A 19,288-nucleotide genomic window follows, 5' to 3' on the forward strand; every position below is an offset into this window, starting at 1 on the left:
CTCACAGTGCCCGGGGCCGGTGTTACCGATCTGGACTGCAAGGCTTCCAGTATCTTAGCAGACCATCTGTCCATAGACTGAGCCATGGATTGTGAAAGCGACTCAGAGAGTTTCTCAGCCAAAACTGCAAACTCTGTCCCTGCCACCTGGACAGTGGAAGCCGGCGGTTCTACCTGAGCCGAGGGTCCCACCAGTGCCCGAGGCTCCGGCTGAGTGAGTGCCACAGGGGCCGAGCATTGCACACAGTGAGGGTAGGTGGAACCTGCAGGTAACATAGCCGCACAAGAGGTACAGGTTGCAAAATAAGCCTGTGCCTTGGCACCCTTGCTCTTTGCGGACGACATGCTGTAGTCTCCTCTGAGAGTGATCACTGAGGGTATATAGCCAAAAGCAAAACAATGCGGCCGAACAGAGAAAATGTATACAAATATTATATATATGTATATATATATATAATATACATATTATATATGTATATATGTGTATATATATACACACTTCGGCACCCTAGGGGGGCCAGCACCGGGTAACCGGTGTGGCTTACCGACCGCCCAAAGCGGTTGTGTGTCCACCAGATTCCCTGCCTGGGCCTCCCAGAGCTGCAGAGCTCGTTCTGAAATCCTCCACCGGCAGAAGTGATTGTGAAAATGTCTGCCAGAGCTCTCAGGGTAGGAGGGAGCCGTGGGCGTGACTAATAAAGTGCGGGAATCTGGTGCCCCACAGTGCTCAGTGAGGGGGGAGGAGAACACCTAAGTATGCTCCAGCCCTCACTGCCGACGTCCAGTCGACCGTCCCGCCCTTACCCCTGACTGGCAGGCCCGGGGGCGGGAGTTATGGTACTAGGCCGCAGAAGCCGGGGACTAAATTTAATAACGCGGCCGGCAAACAGGCGCGGTCGGCGCGGTAGTCCCGGTCATCACAAAAAAGAAGGGAATTTTGTTACTTACCGTAAATTCCTTTTCTTCTAGCTCCAATTGGGAGACCCAGACGATTGGGTGTATAGCTACTGCCTCCGGAGGCCACACAAAGTATTACACTAAAAAGTGTAAGGCCCCTCCCCTTCTGCCTATACACCCCCCGTGGGATCACGGGCTGCTCAGTTTTAGTGCAAAAGCAAGAAGGAGGAAAGCCAATAACTAGTTAAACAAATTCAATCCGAAGGAACATCGGAGAACTGAAACCATTCAACATGAACAACATGTGTACCCGAACAAACCAAAAATCCCGAAGGAAACAGGGGCGGGTGCTGGGTCTCCCAATTGGAGCTAGAAGAAAAGGAATTTACGGTAAGTAACAAAATTCCCTTCTTCTTCGGCGCTCCATTGGGAGACCCAGACGATTGGGACGTCCAAAAGCAGTCCCTGGGTGGGTAAATTAATACCTCAAGTTTGGACTGTAAAAACAGCCCTTCCCTACATGGAGGCAACCGCCGCCTGCAGGACTCTTCTACTTAGGCTGGCATCCGCCTAAGCGTAGGCATGCACCTGATAACGCTTGGTGAAGGTGTGCAGACTCGCCCAGGTAGCCGCCTGGCACACCTGCTGAGCCGTAGCCTGGTGCCGTAATGCCCAGGACGCACCCACGGCTCTGGTAGAATGGGCCTTCAGCCCTGATGGAACCGGAAGCCCAGCAGAACGGTAGGCTTCAAGGATTGGTTCCTTGATCCATCGAGCCAGGGTGGATTTGGCAGCCTGCGACCCCTTGCGCTGACCAGTGACAAGGACAAAGAGTGCATCCGATCGGCGCAGGGGCGCCGTGCGGGAAATGTAGATTTTGAGTGCTCTTCACCAGATCCAACAATGCAAATCCATTTCATATCGATGAAATGGATAAGGACAAAAGGAAGGTAAGGAGATATCCTGATTGTGATGAAAAGGGGATACCACCTTAGGGAGAAACTCCGGAATCGGGCGCAGCACTACCTTGTCTTGGTGAAACACCAGGAAGGGAGCTTTGGATGACCGCGCTGCTAGCTCGGACACTCTCCGAAGAGACGTGACCGCTACCAGAAAGGCCACTTTCTGTGAAAGTCGAGAAAGTGAAACATCCCTCAGAGGCTCGAAGGGCGGCTTCTGGAGAGCAATTAGTACCCTGTTCAGATCCCATGGGTCTAACGGCCTCAGTACGGAGGGACAATGTGACAAACCCCCTGCAGGAACGTGCGTACCTGAGGAAGTCGTGCTAGGCGCTTCTGAAAGAATACAGACAGCGCTGGAACTTGTCCTTTAAGGGAGCCGAGCAACAAACCTGTTTCCCAACCAGATTGCAGGAAGGAAAGAAAAGTAGGCAATGCAAATGGCCAGGGAGACACTCCCTGAGCAGAGCCCTAAGGTAAGAATATCTTCCACGTCCAGTGGTAGATCTTGGCAGACGTCGGCTTCCTAGCCCGTCACATGGTGGCAATGACGTCATGAGATAATCCTGAAGACGCTAGGATCCAGGACTCAATGGCCACCCAGTCAGGTTCAGGGCCGTAGGATTCAGATGGAAAACGGCCCTTGGGACAGTAAGTTTGGCCGGTCTGGTAGTGCCCACGGCTGGCCGACCGTGAGATGCCACAGATCCGGGTACCACGACCTCCTCTGCCAGTCTGGGGCGACGAGGATGGCGCGGCGGCAATCGGAGCTGATCTTGCGTAGCACTCTGGGCAACAGTGCCAGAGGGGGAAACACATAGGGTAGCTGGAACTGCGACCCATCCTGAACTAAGGCGCCTGCCGCCAGAGCTCGTTGATCGTAAGACCACACCATGAAACTCGTGACCTTGGTGTTGTGCCTAGACGCCATTAGGTCGACGTCCGGCCTCCCCCGAAGGCCCCAGATTTCCTGAAACACGTCCGGGTGCAGAGACCATTCCCCTGCGTCCATACCCTGGCGACTGAGGAAGTCTGCTTCCCAGTTTTCTACGCCCGGGATGTGAACTGCGGATATGGTGGATGCTCTGTCTTCCACCCACATCAGAGTCCGCCGGACTTCTTGGGAGGCTTGCCGACTGCGTATTCTGCCTTGGTGGTTGATGTATGCTACCGCTGTGGAGTTGTCCGACTGAACTCGGATCTGTTTGAATTCCAGCCACTGCTGGAAGGCTTGCAGGGCAAGATACACTGCTTAGATTTCCAGAACATTGATCTGAAGGGTGGACTCCTGCTGAGTCCACGTACCCTGAGCCCTGTGGTGGAGAAAGACTATTCTCCACCCTGACAGACTCACGTCTGTCGTGACCACCGTCCAGGATGGGGGTAGGAAGGACCTTCCTTTTGACAATGAGGTGGGAAGAAGTCACCACTGAAGAGAGTCCTTGACCGTCTGAGAAAGGGAGACGTTCCTGTCTAGGGACGTCGACTTCCCATCGCTTTGGCGGAGAATGTCCCATTGAAGTGGACGCAGATGAAACTGCGCGAAAGGGACTGCCTCCATTGCTGCTACCATCTTCGCTAGGAAGTGCATGAGGCGTCTTAAGGGGTGTGACTGGCCTTGAAGGAGAGACTGCACCCCCGTCTGTAGTGAACGCTGTTTGTCCAGCGGAAGCTTCACTATCGCTGAGAGAGTATAAAACTCTATGCCAAGATATGTCAGTGATTGGGTCGGTGTCAGATTTAACTTTGAAAAGTTGATGATCCACCCGAAACTCTGGAGAGTCTCCAGCGCAACGTTCAGGCTGCGTTGGCATGCCTCTTGAGAGGGTGCCTTGACAAGTAGATCGTCCAAGTAAGGGATCACAGAGTGACCCTGAGAGTGCAGGACTGCTACCACTGCTGCCATGACCTTGGTGAAAACCCGTGGGGCTGTCGCCAGACCTAAGGGCAGGTCTACGAACTGAAGATGCTCGTCTTCTATAACGAATCGCAGCAAACGCTGGTGCTCTGGAGCAATCGGCACGTGGAGATAAGCATCCTGATGTCTCTTGATGCTAGGAAATCTCCTTGAGACCTTGAGGCAATGACGGAGCGGAGGGATTCCATCCGGAACCGCCTGGTTTACACTGCTTTTTGAGCAGTTTTAGGTCTAGAACGGAACGGAAGAGCCGTCCTTTTTTGGCACCACAACCAGATTGGAGTAAAAACCGTGACCTTGTTCCTGAAGAGGAACAGGGATTATCACTCCTGCCTGCAGAAGAGCATCGGCTCGGTCGAGAGGTGGGGAAGTTCTGAAGAATCGAGCCGGAGGACGAGAACAAAACTCTATCCTGTACACGTGAGACAAAATGTCTCTCACCCACCGGTCTTTGACCTGTGGCAGCTAAATGCCGCCAAAGCGGGAGAGTCTGCCACCGACCGCGGATGCGGAGAGAGAGGGCTGAAAGTCATGAGGAAACCGCCTTGGTAGCGGTTCCTCCGGCTGCCTTCTTTGGGCGTGATTGAGCCCGCCAGGAGTTTGAGCCCCTCTGAGCCCTTTGAGTCCTTTTGGACTAGGAAAATTGGGACCAGCCCGAGCCTGGAAAGGACCGAAACGTCGACTGTCCTTCCTTGGGTTTTGTTTGATCTGGGCTGGTGTAAGGAAGAATCCTTACCCTTGGCCTGTTTAATGATTTCATCCAATCGCTTAGCCAACAGTCTGTCACCAGATAATGGCAAACTGGTTAAGCCCTTTTTGGAAGCAGGAGCTGCCTTCCATTCCCTTAACCCCAAGGGTCTGCGCAAAACCACGGAGTTGGCGTACGCCACCGGCGTACGGCTCGTAGAGTCCAGGACAGCATGAATAGCGTAAGTCGCAATGCATGCGAGGTTAAGGACGCCACCTGCGGCACAGATGTACGTGTGACAGTGTCTATCTGCGCAAGACCAGCTGAAATAGCTTGGAGTGCCCATACGGCTGCGAATGCCGGAGCAAACGACACGCCGATAGCTTCACAGACAGATTTCAACCAGAGGTCCATCTGTCTGTCAATGGCATCTTTAAGTGAAGTCCCATCTTCCACTGCAACTATGGAGGATGGCGCGGCGGAGAAAAACTTGTCTGGATAAGCGTAGTGTTTCTGGACTGCTCCTCTGAGTCAGAGAGGCCCAAAAAGTACTGAATTTACGCTTGGGATACCTGAAATGGAATTTCTCCTGCTGAAGCTGCCTCCTCCACTGGAGGGGCTGAGGGAGAAATATCCACCAGTGTATTGATGGGCGCTATGAGATCATTCACCATGGCGTCCCATTAGGAGCATCCAGAATGAAAGCGGTCTCAGGATCAGAAACCTGATCAGCTACCTCATCATACAGAGAATCCTCTCGCTGGGAGAGACCCTCGACTTCACACACTGGTCAGGGTCTCTCCCAGCGAGCTCGCTTAGGCTGTCTGGGACTGTCGTCCGTGTCAGAGCCTTCAGTCTGGGATGTATGGGACCCCCTTGGAGCACGGATTAGTTCCAACTGAGGGAGACCGGGGAGCCTTGATTCAACAATGCCCATGGTCTGAGTCACCGCCCTGGACTGCAAAGTTGCTAGAATTTTGTTCATAGTCCAAGACATTTTATCAGCAAAAAAACTGCAAACTCTGTCCTCTGGACAGTTTCACAGGTGGCCCTCTCTGGGCCACCACTAGCAGAGACTCTACCCATTAGGGGTTAGTGGAACCTGCCGGTAAAACAGCCTCACGTGCGGTACAGACAGCATAGAAAGCCTGTGCCTTGGCCCCCTTGCTCTATGCTGACGACATGCTGTTGTCTCCTCAGAGCTATCTAGGGGTATATCGCCAAGAAGCGACCGTACAGCCACAAGTCTCAGCCGCGCCGCAGCCTCCAGCGCGGCAGTTTCCCACAGATAAACTCACTCAGCTAAGCTGCAGTGAGTATAGTCCAAGCGCGCAGCGCTGTTGTCCTCGGCGCACTAACACGCCCAGCAATGCTGGCGTGTGTCTGTGTATGGTCTTGCAAATATAAGTACAAGGATAAAGTACACAAAAAAACACTGTGGCAATAGTGGGGTCAGCACCAAGGTGCTGCTTACCGCCCGCATAAGCGGGTAAGTGGTCGCCAGAATCCCTTTGCTGGGTCTCCCAGAGCCTGTGTCCGTTCTCCAGCTTAGATTGCCTGCAGGAATGGCTGCCGGCGTCCTGTGAAGAGGGGCGGGCCGTGGGCGTGCCCCAGACAAAGAGCGGGAAACTGGCGTCCCACTGTGCCCAGTGAGAGGGCTGGAGTATGTAAATAAGACTCCAGCCCTCGGCGCTGATCATTGTACAGCGTCTCGCCCCTTCCCTGACTGGCAGGGTTGGGGGCGGGAACGAAACGTAACTAGGCCGCAAAAGCCGGGGACTAGATTTATAAGCGCTGCCGTCGTAAAAGCACGGCAGCGCGAAAGTCCCCGGCGCACCACAAGTCTCAGCCGCGCCGCAGCTCCAGCAGCGGCTGGCGCGGTAGTTCCCGACACAAACTCACTCAGCTAAGCTGCAGTGAGTAAAGCCCAAGCGCGCAGCGCTACTGTCCCCGGCGCACTAACACACCCAGCAACGCTGGAGTGTGTCTGTGCATAGACTGTACGGGGACACAGAGTACCTTAACGTTGCAGGGCCTGTCCCTGACGATACTCCGCTCCATTCCAGCAGGATCTCCGGGTCTGTGGATGGAGCCCGGCCTCAGAGCCTGGAGGCCGGTAAGATCCCACTTCACCAGAGCCCTCAGGGGGATGGGGAAGGAAAGCAGCATGTGGGCTCCAGCCTCCGTACCCGCAATGGGTACCTCAACCTTAACAAACACCGCCGACAAGAGTGGGGTGAGAAGGGAGCATGCTGGGGGCCCTAGTATGGGCCCTCTTTTCTTCCATCCGACATAGTCAGCAGCTGCTGCTGACTAAAACAGTGGAGCTATGCGTGGATGTCTGACCTCCTTCGCACAAAGCTTGAAAACTGAGCAGCCCGTGATCCCACGGGGGGTGTATAGGCAGAAGGGGAGGGGCCTTACACTTTTTAGTGTAATACTTTGTGTGGCCTCCGGAGGCAGTAGCTATACACCCAATCGTCTGGGTCTCTCAATGGAGCGCCGAAGAAACAGCAGCCGCTGCAGCGTCTGTAACACAGGCGCTCCATGCACCGTCCCCAAGGGGACACAGAGTACCTTTTAGATGCAGGGCCTCTCCCTGATGATACCCAGTCTCCTGTCCGTCAGATTCCCCCAGGGGCTGCGGAGGGAGCCCGGTCCCAGTGAATGGTGACCGGTTAGGATCCCACTTCTCCCAGAGCCTCTAAGGGATGGGGAAGGAAAAACGGCATGTGGCTCCAGCCTTTGTACCCGCAATGGGTACCTCAACCTTAACAGCACCGCCGACTTAGTGGGGTGAGAAGGGAGCATGCCGGGGGCCCTGTGGGGGCCCTCTTTTCTTCCATCCGATACAATCAGCAGCTGACTAAAATGGGAGCTTGAGTGAATGTGTGCCTCCTTCAACACAAAGCATAAAACTGATGAGCCCGTGATGCACGGGAGGGTGTATAGGCAGAGGGGAGGGGTTACGCTTTTTAAAGTGTAGTGCTTTGTGTGGTCTCCGGAGGCAGAAGCTATACACCCAATTGTCTGGGTCTCCCAATGGAGCGACAAAGAAATAAAGTCTTATTTTTTTGCCCCCCCCAAAAAAGCAGTAGGCTTATTGTTGAAGGTGGTTTTATTTTTGGAGAAACACGGTTGGGGGTAAGTTAACCCCCCCCCCCCCCCACTTCCCAGGAGACCCATACCAGACGCAGACATCTGCGTGGCTCCCAGGTCCTCCTGTGATCTCCGGTGGGTGCTCCACGCTGTCCTCCCCTGCTGCACGCACGCAGACACACACCACATACAGCACAACCGGCCGCAGGGAATGATGGGAGGAAGTCACGGGTCCTATTCTACACATCCTTGTGCTCCACTGCACTGCCTCTCAGGATTCTGCTGGCAAGAAGAGATCGGTGTCGCTGGATGTGGTATGTGTGCGATCCGATGTTTGCAAGTGAGATCACTGCAGGTCCTCTGCTCAGCGTCTGGGGAGTATGATTGCAGGGTGCCCACTGTGTATAATGAAGTGTCCTGCAGTATCTGTATTTTTTTTAGCTGCACGGACACTTCATTATTAATCAGCGATTAGGGCTTATTGTCGAGGGAGGGCTTATATTTAAGCCTTGCTCCAAAAATGCCTGCTAGGGCTTATTTTTGGAAAAACACGGTAGAAGAATGCTCTGTAGGAAGATCAATCTCCGCTCCGTCCGGCAGAATCCTGAAAAGGGCTGCGGATGGAGACCGGTCTCCTGCAAAGCAGTGAGAACCGTGATGGCTCCCACTTCAAGCCAGAGCCCCAGGGGATGGTGAAGGAGCGCGGCATGTGAAGGCTCCAGCCTTGTAAAATCAACCTTAACAGCACCGCCGACACAGTGGGGTGAGAAGGGACATGCCGGGAGTCCAGATTGGACCCGCTTTTCTTCCAAATCTTTGAAATCCCAAAAATCAGAGAATGCATGTGTGTGTGACCTCCTGAACACAAAGCATTGAAACTGGCTAGGACTGGCTACCAGGGGGTGTATATGCTAGGAGGGAGGAGCTACACGTTTGAGTGTAGTACTTTGTGTGTCCTCCGGAGGCAGAAGCTATACACCCATGGTCTGGGTCTCCCATAAGGAACGATGAAGAAATGCCTGCTAGGGCTTATTTCTTCGGCGCTCCATTGGGAGACCCAGACGATTGGGTGTATAGTACTGCCTCCGGAGGCCACACAAAGCATTACACTAAAAAGTGTAAGGCCCCTCCCCTTCTGGCTATACACCCCCCGTGGGATCACGGGCTGATCAGTTTTCTGCTTTGTGCGAAGGAGGTCAGACATCCACGCATAGCTCCACTGTTTAGTCAGCAGCAGCTGCTGACTATGTCGGATGGAAGAAAAGAGGGCCCATACTAGGGCCCCCAGCATGCTCCCTTCTCACCCCACTTTATGTCGGCGGTGTTTGTTAAGGTTGAGGTACCCATTGCGGGTACGGAGGCTGGAGCCCACATGCTGTTTTCCTTCCCCATCCCCCTGAGGGGCTCTGAGGAAGTGGGATCTTACCGGCCCCCAAGCCCTGAGGCCGGGCTCCATCCACAGACCCATGGAACCTGCTGGATACGGAGCTGGGTACCGTTCAGGGACAAGGCCCTGCGACATTCAGGTACTCTGTGTCCCAAACAGGCCGCGCACATTCCAGACTTGCTGGGTGTGCTAGTGCGCCGGGGACAGTAGCGCTGCGCGCTGGGGTTACAGTCACTGCAGTTTTTCTGAGTGACTTTATGTATTGGGGACTGCCGCGCCGGCCGCCCCTGGAGCGGCGGCGCGGCTGCGACTTGTAGTGCGCCGGGGACTTAGCGCCGACCGTGCTTTTACGACGGCGTCGCTTATAAATTTAGTCCCCGGCTTCTGCGGCCTAGCTCCGCTTCGTTCCCGCCCCCACCCTGTCAATCAGGGCAAGGGAGAGACGCTGTACGATTAATCAGCGCCGAGGGCTGGAGTCTTATTTACATGCTCCAGCCCTCTCACTGAGCACAGTGGGACGCAGGTTTCCCGCTCTTTGTCTGCACACGCCCAGGGCCCGCCCCTCTCCATAGGACGCCGGCAGCCATTCCTACATGCAGTCTGGCTGGAGAACGGACACAGGCTCTGGGAGACCCAGACAAGGGATTTCTGGCGACCACACACCCGCGTGTAAGGTCGCTTCTTGGCTGTATACCCTATCTTGCTCTGAGGAGACGACAACATGTCATCCGCAAAAAACAAGGGTGCCAAGACACAGGCTGTAAGCGCTGCTTGTGCCGCTTGTGGGGCTGATCTACCGGCAGGTTACAATGACCCCCATTGTGTGCAATGTTCGGTCCCTGTGCCACTTCGTCAGCCAGAGTCTATGGTGGTAGTGGCCCAGGCAGAGTCGCCGGTGAACCCTGTCCCGGTGACGGGGACAGAGTTTGCAGTTTTTGCTGACAAGATGTCTGTCACTATGACAAAGATCCTAGAAACCTTGCAGGCCAGGCCAGTTACTCAGACCATGGACACTGCTGCGGCAACGTTCCCCGGTCCCCCTCAGTTGGAGTTAATCCGTGCTTCAAGGGGGTCCCAGGCATCTCAGCCTGACGGCTCTGATTCAGATGACAGTCCCAGGCAGCCTAAGCGAGCTCGCTGGGAGAGACCCTCCACGTCATCACGCGGATCAGGGTCTCAGCGAGAGGAGTCTCTACATGATGAGACAGAGGAGGGCGATCAGGAGTCTAATCCTGAAACCGCTCTCAATCTGGATACTCCTGATGGTGACGCCATGGTAAATGACCTTATAGCGGCCATCAATAGTCTATTGGAAATTTCTCCCCCTGCCCCTTCTGCAGAGGAGGCAGCTGCACAGCAGGAGAAGTTCCATTTCAGGTATCCCAAGCGTAAACTGAGTACTTTTCTGGACCACGCTGACTTCAGAGAATCAGTCCAGAGACACCATGCTTACCCAGACAAGCGTTTCTCCAAACGTCTTAAAGATACACGTTATCCCTTTCCCCCTGACGTGGTCAAACGCTGGACCCAGTGTCCAAAGGTGGACCCCCCAATCTCCAGGCTTGCGGCTAGATCCATAGTTGCAGTGGAGGATGGGGCTTCACTTAAAGATGCCAATGACAGACAGATGGACCTTTGGTTGAAATCTGTCTATGAAGCTATCGGCGCGTCGTTTGCTCCAGCATTCGCGGCCGTGTGGGCACTCCAAGCTATTTCAGCTGGTCTGGCACAGGTGGACTCTGTCATACGTCCAGCAGTGCCGCGAGTAGCGTCCCTAACCTCGCAAATGTCTGCGTTTGCGACTTACGCTATCAACGCTGTCCTGGACTCTACAAGCCGTACCTCAATGGCGTCTGCCAACTCTGTGGTTTTGCGCAGAGCCTTGTGGTTAAAGGAATGGAAAGCGGATTCTGCTTCCAAAAAATGTTTAACCAGCTTGCCATTATCTGTAGACAGACTGTTTGGTGAGCAATTGGCGGAAATCATTAAACAGTCCAAGGGTAAAGACTCCTCCTTACCCCAGCCCAGATCAAGCAAACCTCAGAGGAAGTGGCAGTCGAGGTTTCGGTCCTTTCGAGGCTCCGGCAAGACCCAATTCTCCTCGTCCAAAGGGACTCAGAAGGAGCAAAGGAGCTCAGATTCCTGGCGGGCTCACTCACGCCCCAAGAAAGCAACCGGAGGAACCGCTTCCAAGGCGGCTGCCTCATAACTTTCGGCCTCCTCCCTCCGCATCCTCGGTCGGTGGCAGGCTCTCCCGCTTTTGCGACATTTGGCTGCCACAGGTCAAAGACCGGTGGGTAACAGACATTTTGTCTCACGGGTACAGGATAGAGTTCAGTTCTCGTCCTCCGCCTCGGTTCTTCAGAACCTCCCCACATCCCGACCGAGCAGATGCCCTTCTGCAGGCGGTGTGCTCACTAAAAGCAGAAGGAGTGGTGATCCCTGTTCCTTTGCAGGAACAAGGGCAAGGTTTTTACTCCAATCTCTTTGTGGTTCCAAAAAAGGACGGCTCGTTTCGTCCTGTTCTGGACCTAAAGCTGCTCAACAAGCATGTGAACGCCAGACGGTTCCGGATGGAATCCCTCCGCTCAGTCATTGCCTCAATGTCTCAAGGAGATTTCCTTGCATCAATAGACATCAAAGATGCTTATCTCCACGTGCCGATTGCTACAGAGCACCAACGTTTTCTACGTTTCGTGATAGGAGACGACCATCTCCAGTTCGTAGCTCTGCCATTTGGTCTGGCGACAGCCCCACGGGTTTTCACCAAGGTCATGGCGGCAGTGGTAGCAGTCTTGCATTCTCAGGGACATTCGGTGATCCCTTACTTAGACGATCTACTTGTCAAAGCACCCTCTCAAGAGGCATGCCAACTCAGCCTGAATGTTGCGCTGGAGACTCTCCAGACTTTCGGGTGGATCATCAACTTTTCAAAGTCAAATCTGTCACCGACTCAATCACTAACGTATCTTGGCATGGAGTTTCATACTCTCTCAGCGATAGTGAAGCTTCCGCTGGACAAGCAGCGGTCATTACAGACAGGGGTACAATCTCTCCTTCAGGGTCAGTCGCACCCCTTAAGGCGCCTCATGCACTTCCTAGGGAAGATGGTGGCAGCAATGGAGGCAGTCCCGTTCGCGCAGTTTCATCTGCGCCCACTTCAATGGGACATTCTCCGCCAATGGGACGGGAAGACAACTTCCCTAGACAGGAAAGTCTCCCTTTCTCAGACGGCCAAGGACTCTCTGCAATGGTGGCTTCTTCCCACCTCATTATCACAAGGAAGGTCCTTCCTACCCCCATCCTGGGCAGTGGTCACGACAGACGCGAGTCTGTCAGGGTGGGGAGCAGTTTTTCTCCACCACAGGGCTCAAGGGACGTGGACTCAGCAGGAGTCCACCCTTCAGATCAATGTTCTGGAAATCAGGGCAGTGTATCTTGCCCTACTAGCCTTCCAGCAGTGGCTGGAAGGAAAGCAGATCCGAATTCAGTCGGACAACTCCACAGCGGTGGCATACATCAACCACCAAGGAGGGACACGCAGTCGGCAAGCCTTCCAGGAAGTCAGGCGGATTCTGATGTGGGTGGAGGAAAGAGCATCCACCATATCAGCAGTTCACATCCCGGGCGTAGAAAACTGGGAAGCAGACTTCCTCAGTCGCCAGGGCATGGACGCAGGGGAATGGTCCCTTCACCCGGACGTGTTTCAGGAAATCTGCCGCCGCTGGGGGGTGCCGGACGTCGACCTAATGGCGTCTCGGCACAACAACAAGGTCCCGACCTTCATAGCGCGGTCTCGCGATCAAAGAGCTCTGGCGGCAGACGCCTTAGTGCAAGATTGGTCGCAGTTCCGGCTCCCTTATGTGTTTCCACCTCTGGCACTCTTGCCCAGAGTGTTACGCAAGATCAGATCCGATTGCGGCCGCGTCATACTCGTCGCCCCAGACTGGCCGAGGAGGTCGTGGTACCCGGATCTGTGGCATCTCACGGTCGGCCAACCGTGGGCACTACCAGACCGTCCAGACTTACTGTCCCAAGGGCCGTTTTTCCATCGGAATTCTGCGGCCCTGAACCTGACTGTGTGGCCATTGAGTCCTGGATCCTAGCGTCTTCAGGATTACCCCAAGGGGTCGTGGCCACCATGAGACAGGCTAGGAAGTCCACTTCTGCTAAGATCTACCACAGAACGTGGAAGGTTTTCTTATCCTGGTGCTCTGCACAAGGAGTATCCCCCTGGCCATTCGCGTTACCTGTTCTTTCCTTCCTGCAATCTGGGTTGGAAAAGGGCTTGTCGCTCGGCTCCCTTAAAGGGCAAGTCTCGGCACTATCCGTGTTTTTTCAGAAGCGTCTAGCACGACTTTCTCAGGTGCGCACGTTCCTGCAGGGGGTTTGTCATATCGTCCCTCCGTACAGGCGGCCGTTAGATCCGTGGGATCTAAACAAGGTCCTTGTTGCTCTCCAGAAGCCGCCCTTCGAGCCTCTGAGGGATGTGTCACTTTCTCGACTCTCACAGAAAGTGGCCTTTCTGGTAGCGGTCACGTCTCTTCGGAGAGTGTCTGAACTAGCAGCGCTGTCATCCAAAGCTCCTTTCCTGGTGTTCCACCAGGACAAGGTAGTGCTGCGCCCCATTCAGGAGTTTCTCCCTAAGGTGGTGTCCTCTTTTCATCTTAATCAGGATATCTCTTTGCCTTCCTTTTATCCGCATGCAGTTCATCGGTATGAAAAGGATTTACATTTGTTGGATCTGGTGAGAGCACTCAGAATCTACATTTCCCGCACGGCGCCCCTGCGCCGCTCGGATGCACTCTTTGTCCTTGTCGCTGGTAAGCGCAAAGGGTCGCAGGCTTCCAAAGCCACCCTGGCTCGATGGATCAAAGAACCAATTCTTGAAGCCTACCGTTCTGCTAGGCTTCCGGTTCCATCAGGGCTGAAGGCCCATTCTACCAGAGCCGTGGGTGCGTCCTGGGCATTACGACACCAGGCTACGGCTCAACAGGTGTGCCAGGCAGCTACCTGGTCGAGTCTGCACACTTTCACCAAACATTATCAGGTGCATACCTATGCTTCGGCGGACGCCAGCCTAGGTAGAAGAGTCCTGCAGGCGGCAGTTGCCTCCCCGTAGGGGAGGGCTGTCTTTGCAGCTCTAACATGAGGTATTTCTTTACCCACCCAGGGACAGCTTTTGGACGTCCCAATCGTCTGGGTCTCCCAATGGAGCGCCGAAGAAGAAGGGAATTTTGTTACTTACCGTAAATTCCTTTTCTTCTAGCTCCTATTGGGAGACCCAGCACCCGCCCTGTTGTCCTTCGGGATTTTTGGTTGTTTTCGGGTACACATGTTGTTCATGTTGAATGGTTTTCAGTTCTCCGATGTTACTTCGGAGTGAATTTGTTTAAACCAGTTATTGGCTTTCCTCCTTCTTGCTTTAGCACTAAAACTGATCAGCCCGTGATCCCACGGGGGGTGTATAGCCAGAAGGGGAGGGGCCTTACACTTTTTAGTGTAATGCTTTGTGTGGCCTCCGGAGGCAGTACTATACACCCAATCGTCTGGGTCTCCCAATAGGAGCTAGAAGAAAAGGAATTTACGGTAAGTAACAAAATTCCCTTCTTTTGGAAAAACACGGTAGAAGAATGCTCTGTAGGAAGATCAATCTTGTGCCGACAGGTCCACCATCTTTTTTTTTTTTTCTCACCCCTCTACAGACTGGCAGGAAGCTGATGACAAGATCTGATCCACCAGCAATGAAACCCAAAATTGAGAAGGATCAAGACGCTGACAAAGAGAAAGAGGAGGCTTTGCTATTTTTCAGTTAGCATCAGGACTGTGATTTACAGAACTCTGTGTGAATAGGCCCTCAATGTAAAAGTAGTGGACAACCCCTTTAAACCAACATCATGATATAGAAACAAATCACTTATACATTTTGTTTCATTAATACTTTAATTCACCTAAATGCACCTATTAAAATAAAAATAATAATTATTTAAAAAAAAAATGCAGTAGGTGATAAAAGAAATCTCTGAATTAAAGGGATATAAATACTAATTTGTACACCTTTGTACAAAAAAAAACAAAAAAACACGCAAGTGAAAATATCCCTGCGGCATCACAAATAAATACCTGATATTATAATTTACAAACTCCTGACGCTGGGTCAGTTTTGTCCGCAGCCTTTTTTTTATAAAAGAAATCAAGTCTTTACAGAAGGACAGTGCGTGGTTGGAGAAGTTGTCATACTGAACGATTTCTGCTCTGGAGGTAGGTGCAACATTATCACTGGAGATGACATTTGTGGTAAAGAGATCAAATACTTTTTGGATAAGAAGGCAGTCCTCTGCTAACGGGAAACATTCACACAAAAGACTGCAGAATACTATATCCAGAAGATGCTTGGGTGATTTCCATTCCTTCCAGGTGGAGACAGCAGTTGAGTATTTCCGGCAGGAGGGGAAACTTGCAGAGCAGCGTTGGGCACTTTCAAGATAGAGTGTCATTTATGGCAAGAGGAGCATAAAAACCTAGTGCAAAAAGAAATGCCATATTGGAGAAAAGTCCACCATCAGAGAAACGGATGTGCAGGCGTCATCTCCTATATACCAGGTGACTGGAGTGAACGGAAACGATAACTGCACGCTGCCGGCCGGCTCTGAAGAACACATTGTATTCCTGATCGAGCGCAGCTCCGGGTTATTCAAGGTCCTGCAGGTTTATTGTGCTTCCTGTAAACTGGGAATTGTCCGACGCTGCATCGTCTTCTGCCGATACGGGAGGCTCCTAAAAGGAAAAAAAAAAAAAAAAAAAAAAAACTTATCTATATGCATAATATCATCTGCTGGGTACAATTAATGCGGATTCAGTTATAGCTCAATGCACACTGTATCACAAGTCAAAACATATCCATAGGGCTCTCTTCACCAACAAAAAGTGCCCTTGTGATGTCCATCGAGGCCACCGTGCAACATGAATTTTGTTCAATGGGACCTTATGGTCTACATGTTACATTAGATGCACATACATGGACACAGGTCTCAGGATTGCATCACACGTTTAGAAATCTTTTTACAGTCTGCGCAGAGCCATTAGTGGTTCTCTGGAACAATAAAAGCCTTTCCTCTGCGCAGGGCATTGATGGTGATCAGTGATTGACCCAGGAGACCCCTGTCATAGCACAATAAGGGGAAACTCTTGATGATCAGCACCAGTCACATGCAATTGTATGAGCGTCACATTCCTTCATGGTGCAGATCCAACAGAGGTCCTGCAGGCTCAGCCCCAATGATTAAATAACTACCGTATTTTTCAGACTATAAGATGCACCCTGGTTTTAGAGGAAGAAAATAGAATTTTAAGGAAAAAGTGTGGTCATGACACACTGTTATGGGGCAAGGATCTGCTGCTGACACTTATGGGGGTAATGTCCCCAAATTCTCTAACTAAGGTACCCCATCCTGATAATGATTCTCCTGTCTTTTATATGATCCCCACCCATGTATATATGTCCCTCACCCTGGTATAGCCCCCATCCTGTTATATACCGCCATCCTGTGGCACACAAAAAAAAAAACGTTTATACTCACCTTTCCTCACTCCAGCAGCATCACTCATCCTCCTCTCTGTGCCAGCAGCAGCGCCACTGACCTGTGTGGAGCAGTTTCCCTGCAGTATCGCGATGTCGTCCTGTCTGCCGGCCCGCTGAAGTGTGTGGAGAGCGGTGCGCATAGGGATGACGTCATCACTGTGCTCACCGCTCTCTACACAGATCGGCAGACAGGAGGACATCGCGGTGCTGCAGGGAAGGGTCAGTACACTTATTAATCATCAGCGCGGGAGGCAGTGAATAGAATATAGCCACACATGATCACTCCAGGCTGCAATTGCCAGGGGTGATCACGCAGGCCAGCTGCTAATTATGTGCGCACCCCCCGCCCATCATCCCCACCCACCTGTCAGCGCCAGTTTCAGCGCTGAGAGATGATGGGCGGGAGGATGTATGCATATGAAATGAGCAGGGCCACGTGGTCACGGCAGGCGCTGATACAGCCTGCACATGCCGCCGATGACCCGCAGCACCCTCATTCCCCGCAGCCCTACATTCAGACTATATGACACCCCCCCACTTTCCCCCAACATTGGGGGGTGGGGGGCGTAAAGAGTCCAAAGAATACAGTACAACTTAGGACTTTAACTAATACTACTGTTTTCTTACATGAACATAGAATCATAAGCTACAGCTTGTGTTATATTCCATTAGTCTTACTATATCTGTGATAAAGTATACAAACCATGGTACCTGCAGGATATGCACAGGTAAATCAACAGTCAGCTGTGTGTTTGCGGCTGGTGACTGGGCGTTCAGCTGGAAGGGCAGGTCCCCATCCCCTGGAGGCTCATCCTGGTGACAGGACAAAGTATTGCATTCAAGGACAACATCAGACCCAAACTTTACACACTTTAATCAGTATTTAAAAGGGAACTCTCTACTATTTACTGTCCTGAGCCCTAAATAAGAGGAGAGCAACACAGAGAATATAGCTGCAGTATTTTTTCAATCAATGCTGTTGGCCCATAAATAAGGTATAACATGCCGAAACAAGTAGGTCCATTCATGGGCTCCTGTATTTTTGACATGTTTGATCCACCATAGTGAAAGTAAGGCACATTTTCTAGGATTCTCTCTGTATTGTTGGATTTTTTCTATGGTTGAGACCTTTTCAATTAAAAGGGGTTGTCCAGGTTTGACACAAAAGTCTGCAGTTATTCTATGTGACTGCAGACATGTGAATCCTCACAGTGTGCGGTCATAATTCTCTGATGCTGGTAGTGAAACAGGACAGCAATGTGAATCGCACATATTCATTATGCATGCATCCGGCCACATTCTGACTAGATGTGCGCAGCCTCATTCAATTCACTTGTATTGCGCAAGGCCGCGCAGGTGTAGTCAGAATGTGGCCGGAAGCTTGCATATCGTATACTGGCAGACACATGGCCTTTAGTATAAAGACCATATGGTTTATTTTAACAGTGAAGACAGGAAACTGCCAGCGGAGAGCCCCTTTAGGCTTATTTGCTGTCTAGATCACAGAAAGGAAGGCAAGGGTTGTGCATACCTACCTGAAGAAGCTGGATCTGGACATATTGCGTCCCTGTTGCTGGATCCCGTAACGTCAGTCCGCCATTTGACAAAACACTGCTACTAAATCGGTTACCAGCAGGAGACACAGCTTGGTTTTGTTTTGTACCTTTACTTTTCCTCTGTGGAGGTGAAGTCCCTTTAAAAAATAAAAAGTAAATGTTAATCCTGTGTCACATCCGCGCTGAGCCGCAGAACACAATCTGTATGAAATATATGCAGCACGTGTAGTTTACTGCTGTGTTTTGCTCACCTGAGCAGCTCGCACTTCCCTTCTTTTTGCTCTTGGCCAGTTGTATGGCTCTGTAGTCCGTCCTCGCTGAGCCCCCACTCTCCTAATGAAAGCGAACAGAGCCTTTACAGCTTGTCCAAATAAATGCAGGAAATTAAGCATCTATTACCAAACCCAAGGAGGCACAAAATACTGAGACTCCAATTTCATCATCTGATCACTTACATTTTTTTACGGAGGCTAGTGCATCATTCACAGAGGTAGCCCAATGCCATGGCTCCCTCTGCCCTCCTACCACTACCTGACTGCTCTCTACCTGAGGCCTCCTTCACATCTAGGGTACGCGTGACATCCGTTTTCACACGTACCGGAGACACAAACTCACATAATATTCATTTATATAGCGCTAGTAATTCCACAGCGCTTTACATACATTGTGAGCCCCAACAGGGACAGTGTTGCCAATCTAGAGTCCCTATCAGTATGTTGTAGACCCATTAAAATCAACAGGTTTGCCCAGGCATCCACGTTTTCATATGGACAGTGTGTGGCGCACACACACGTGTCCGTGTGCTTCACATGGCGACATGTCAGTTCTGCCAACAGCACGGATTTCACACGTACCGCATGCTGATGTGATCCGTGTGACATCAGTGTAATATGTATCAGAGAAAACACAGGTCACAAAAATAAAGAATTTTTATAACTTGCCTGTCTCCAAGCACTGCTGTCTGCCTTTGCTGTTGCTTCAGGGCCCGCTCATTATGCTCATTGCATATTCACTGCACGGACCCAGAATTAACAGCAGTGCTAGAGACAAGCAAGTATACATTGGTGTCCATTTGCTATCCGGATTGCATACTGATAGTACAGGGACAAAACACACACACTCTCACACACACACACACTCTCACACACACACACACTCTCACACACACACTCACACTCTCACACACACACAGCTGGGCACAAT

General features: G+C 51.9%; 2 protein-coding genes across 4 annotated transcripts in view; one reads left to right on the plus strand and one right to left on the minus strand.

The window, feature by feature from the left end:
- CFAP100 (cilia and flagella associated protein 100) overlaps positions 1 to 15,068 on the plus strand; it is a 39,675-nt gene extending 24,607 nt beyond the window's left edge. Inside the window, 1 exon segment of the mRNA XM_075321546.1 lies at positions 14,653 to 15,068. Coding sequence (XP_075177661.1) covers positions 14,653 to 14,763 — 111 coding nt within the window. The 3' untranslated portion in view covers positions 14,764 to 15,068.
- ZXDC (ZXD family zinc finger C) overlaps positions 14,867 to 19,288 on the minus strand; it is a 50,955-nt gene continuing 46,533 nt past the window's right edge. The window contains exons 7-10 of one of the 3 annotated variants that reach the window (XM_075321544.1): positions 18,337 to 18,418; positions 18,065 to 18,222; positions 17,233 to 17,342; positions 14,867 to 15,724 (exon numbers count right to left, since the gene is read on the minus strand). In XM_075321544.1, the coding sequence (XP_075177659.1) occupies positions 15,658 to 15,724; positions 17,233 to 17,342; positions 18,065 to 18,222; positions 18,337 to 18,418 (417 nt within the window). In that variant the 3' untranslated portion in view covers positions 14,867 to 15,657. Of the gene's footprint in view, positions 15,725 to 17,232; positions 17,343 to 18,064; positions 18,223 to 18,336; positions 18,447 to 19,288 lie in introns of those variants that run through there. The other 2 variants (XM_075321543.1, XM_075321545.1) reach the window with 2 other exon arrangements.

This window comes from Anomaloglossus baeobatrachus, chromosome 8, assembly GCF_048569485.1.
Source record: "Anomaloglossus baeobatrachus isolate aAnoBae1 chromosome 8, aAnoBae1.hap1, whole genome shotgun sequence".
In the NCBI taxonomy this organism is placed as follows: domain Eukaryota; kingdom Metazoa; phylum Chordata; class Amphibia; order Anura; family Aromobatidae; genus Anomaloglossus; species Anomaloglossus baeobatrachus.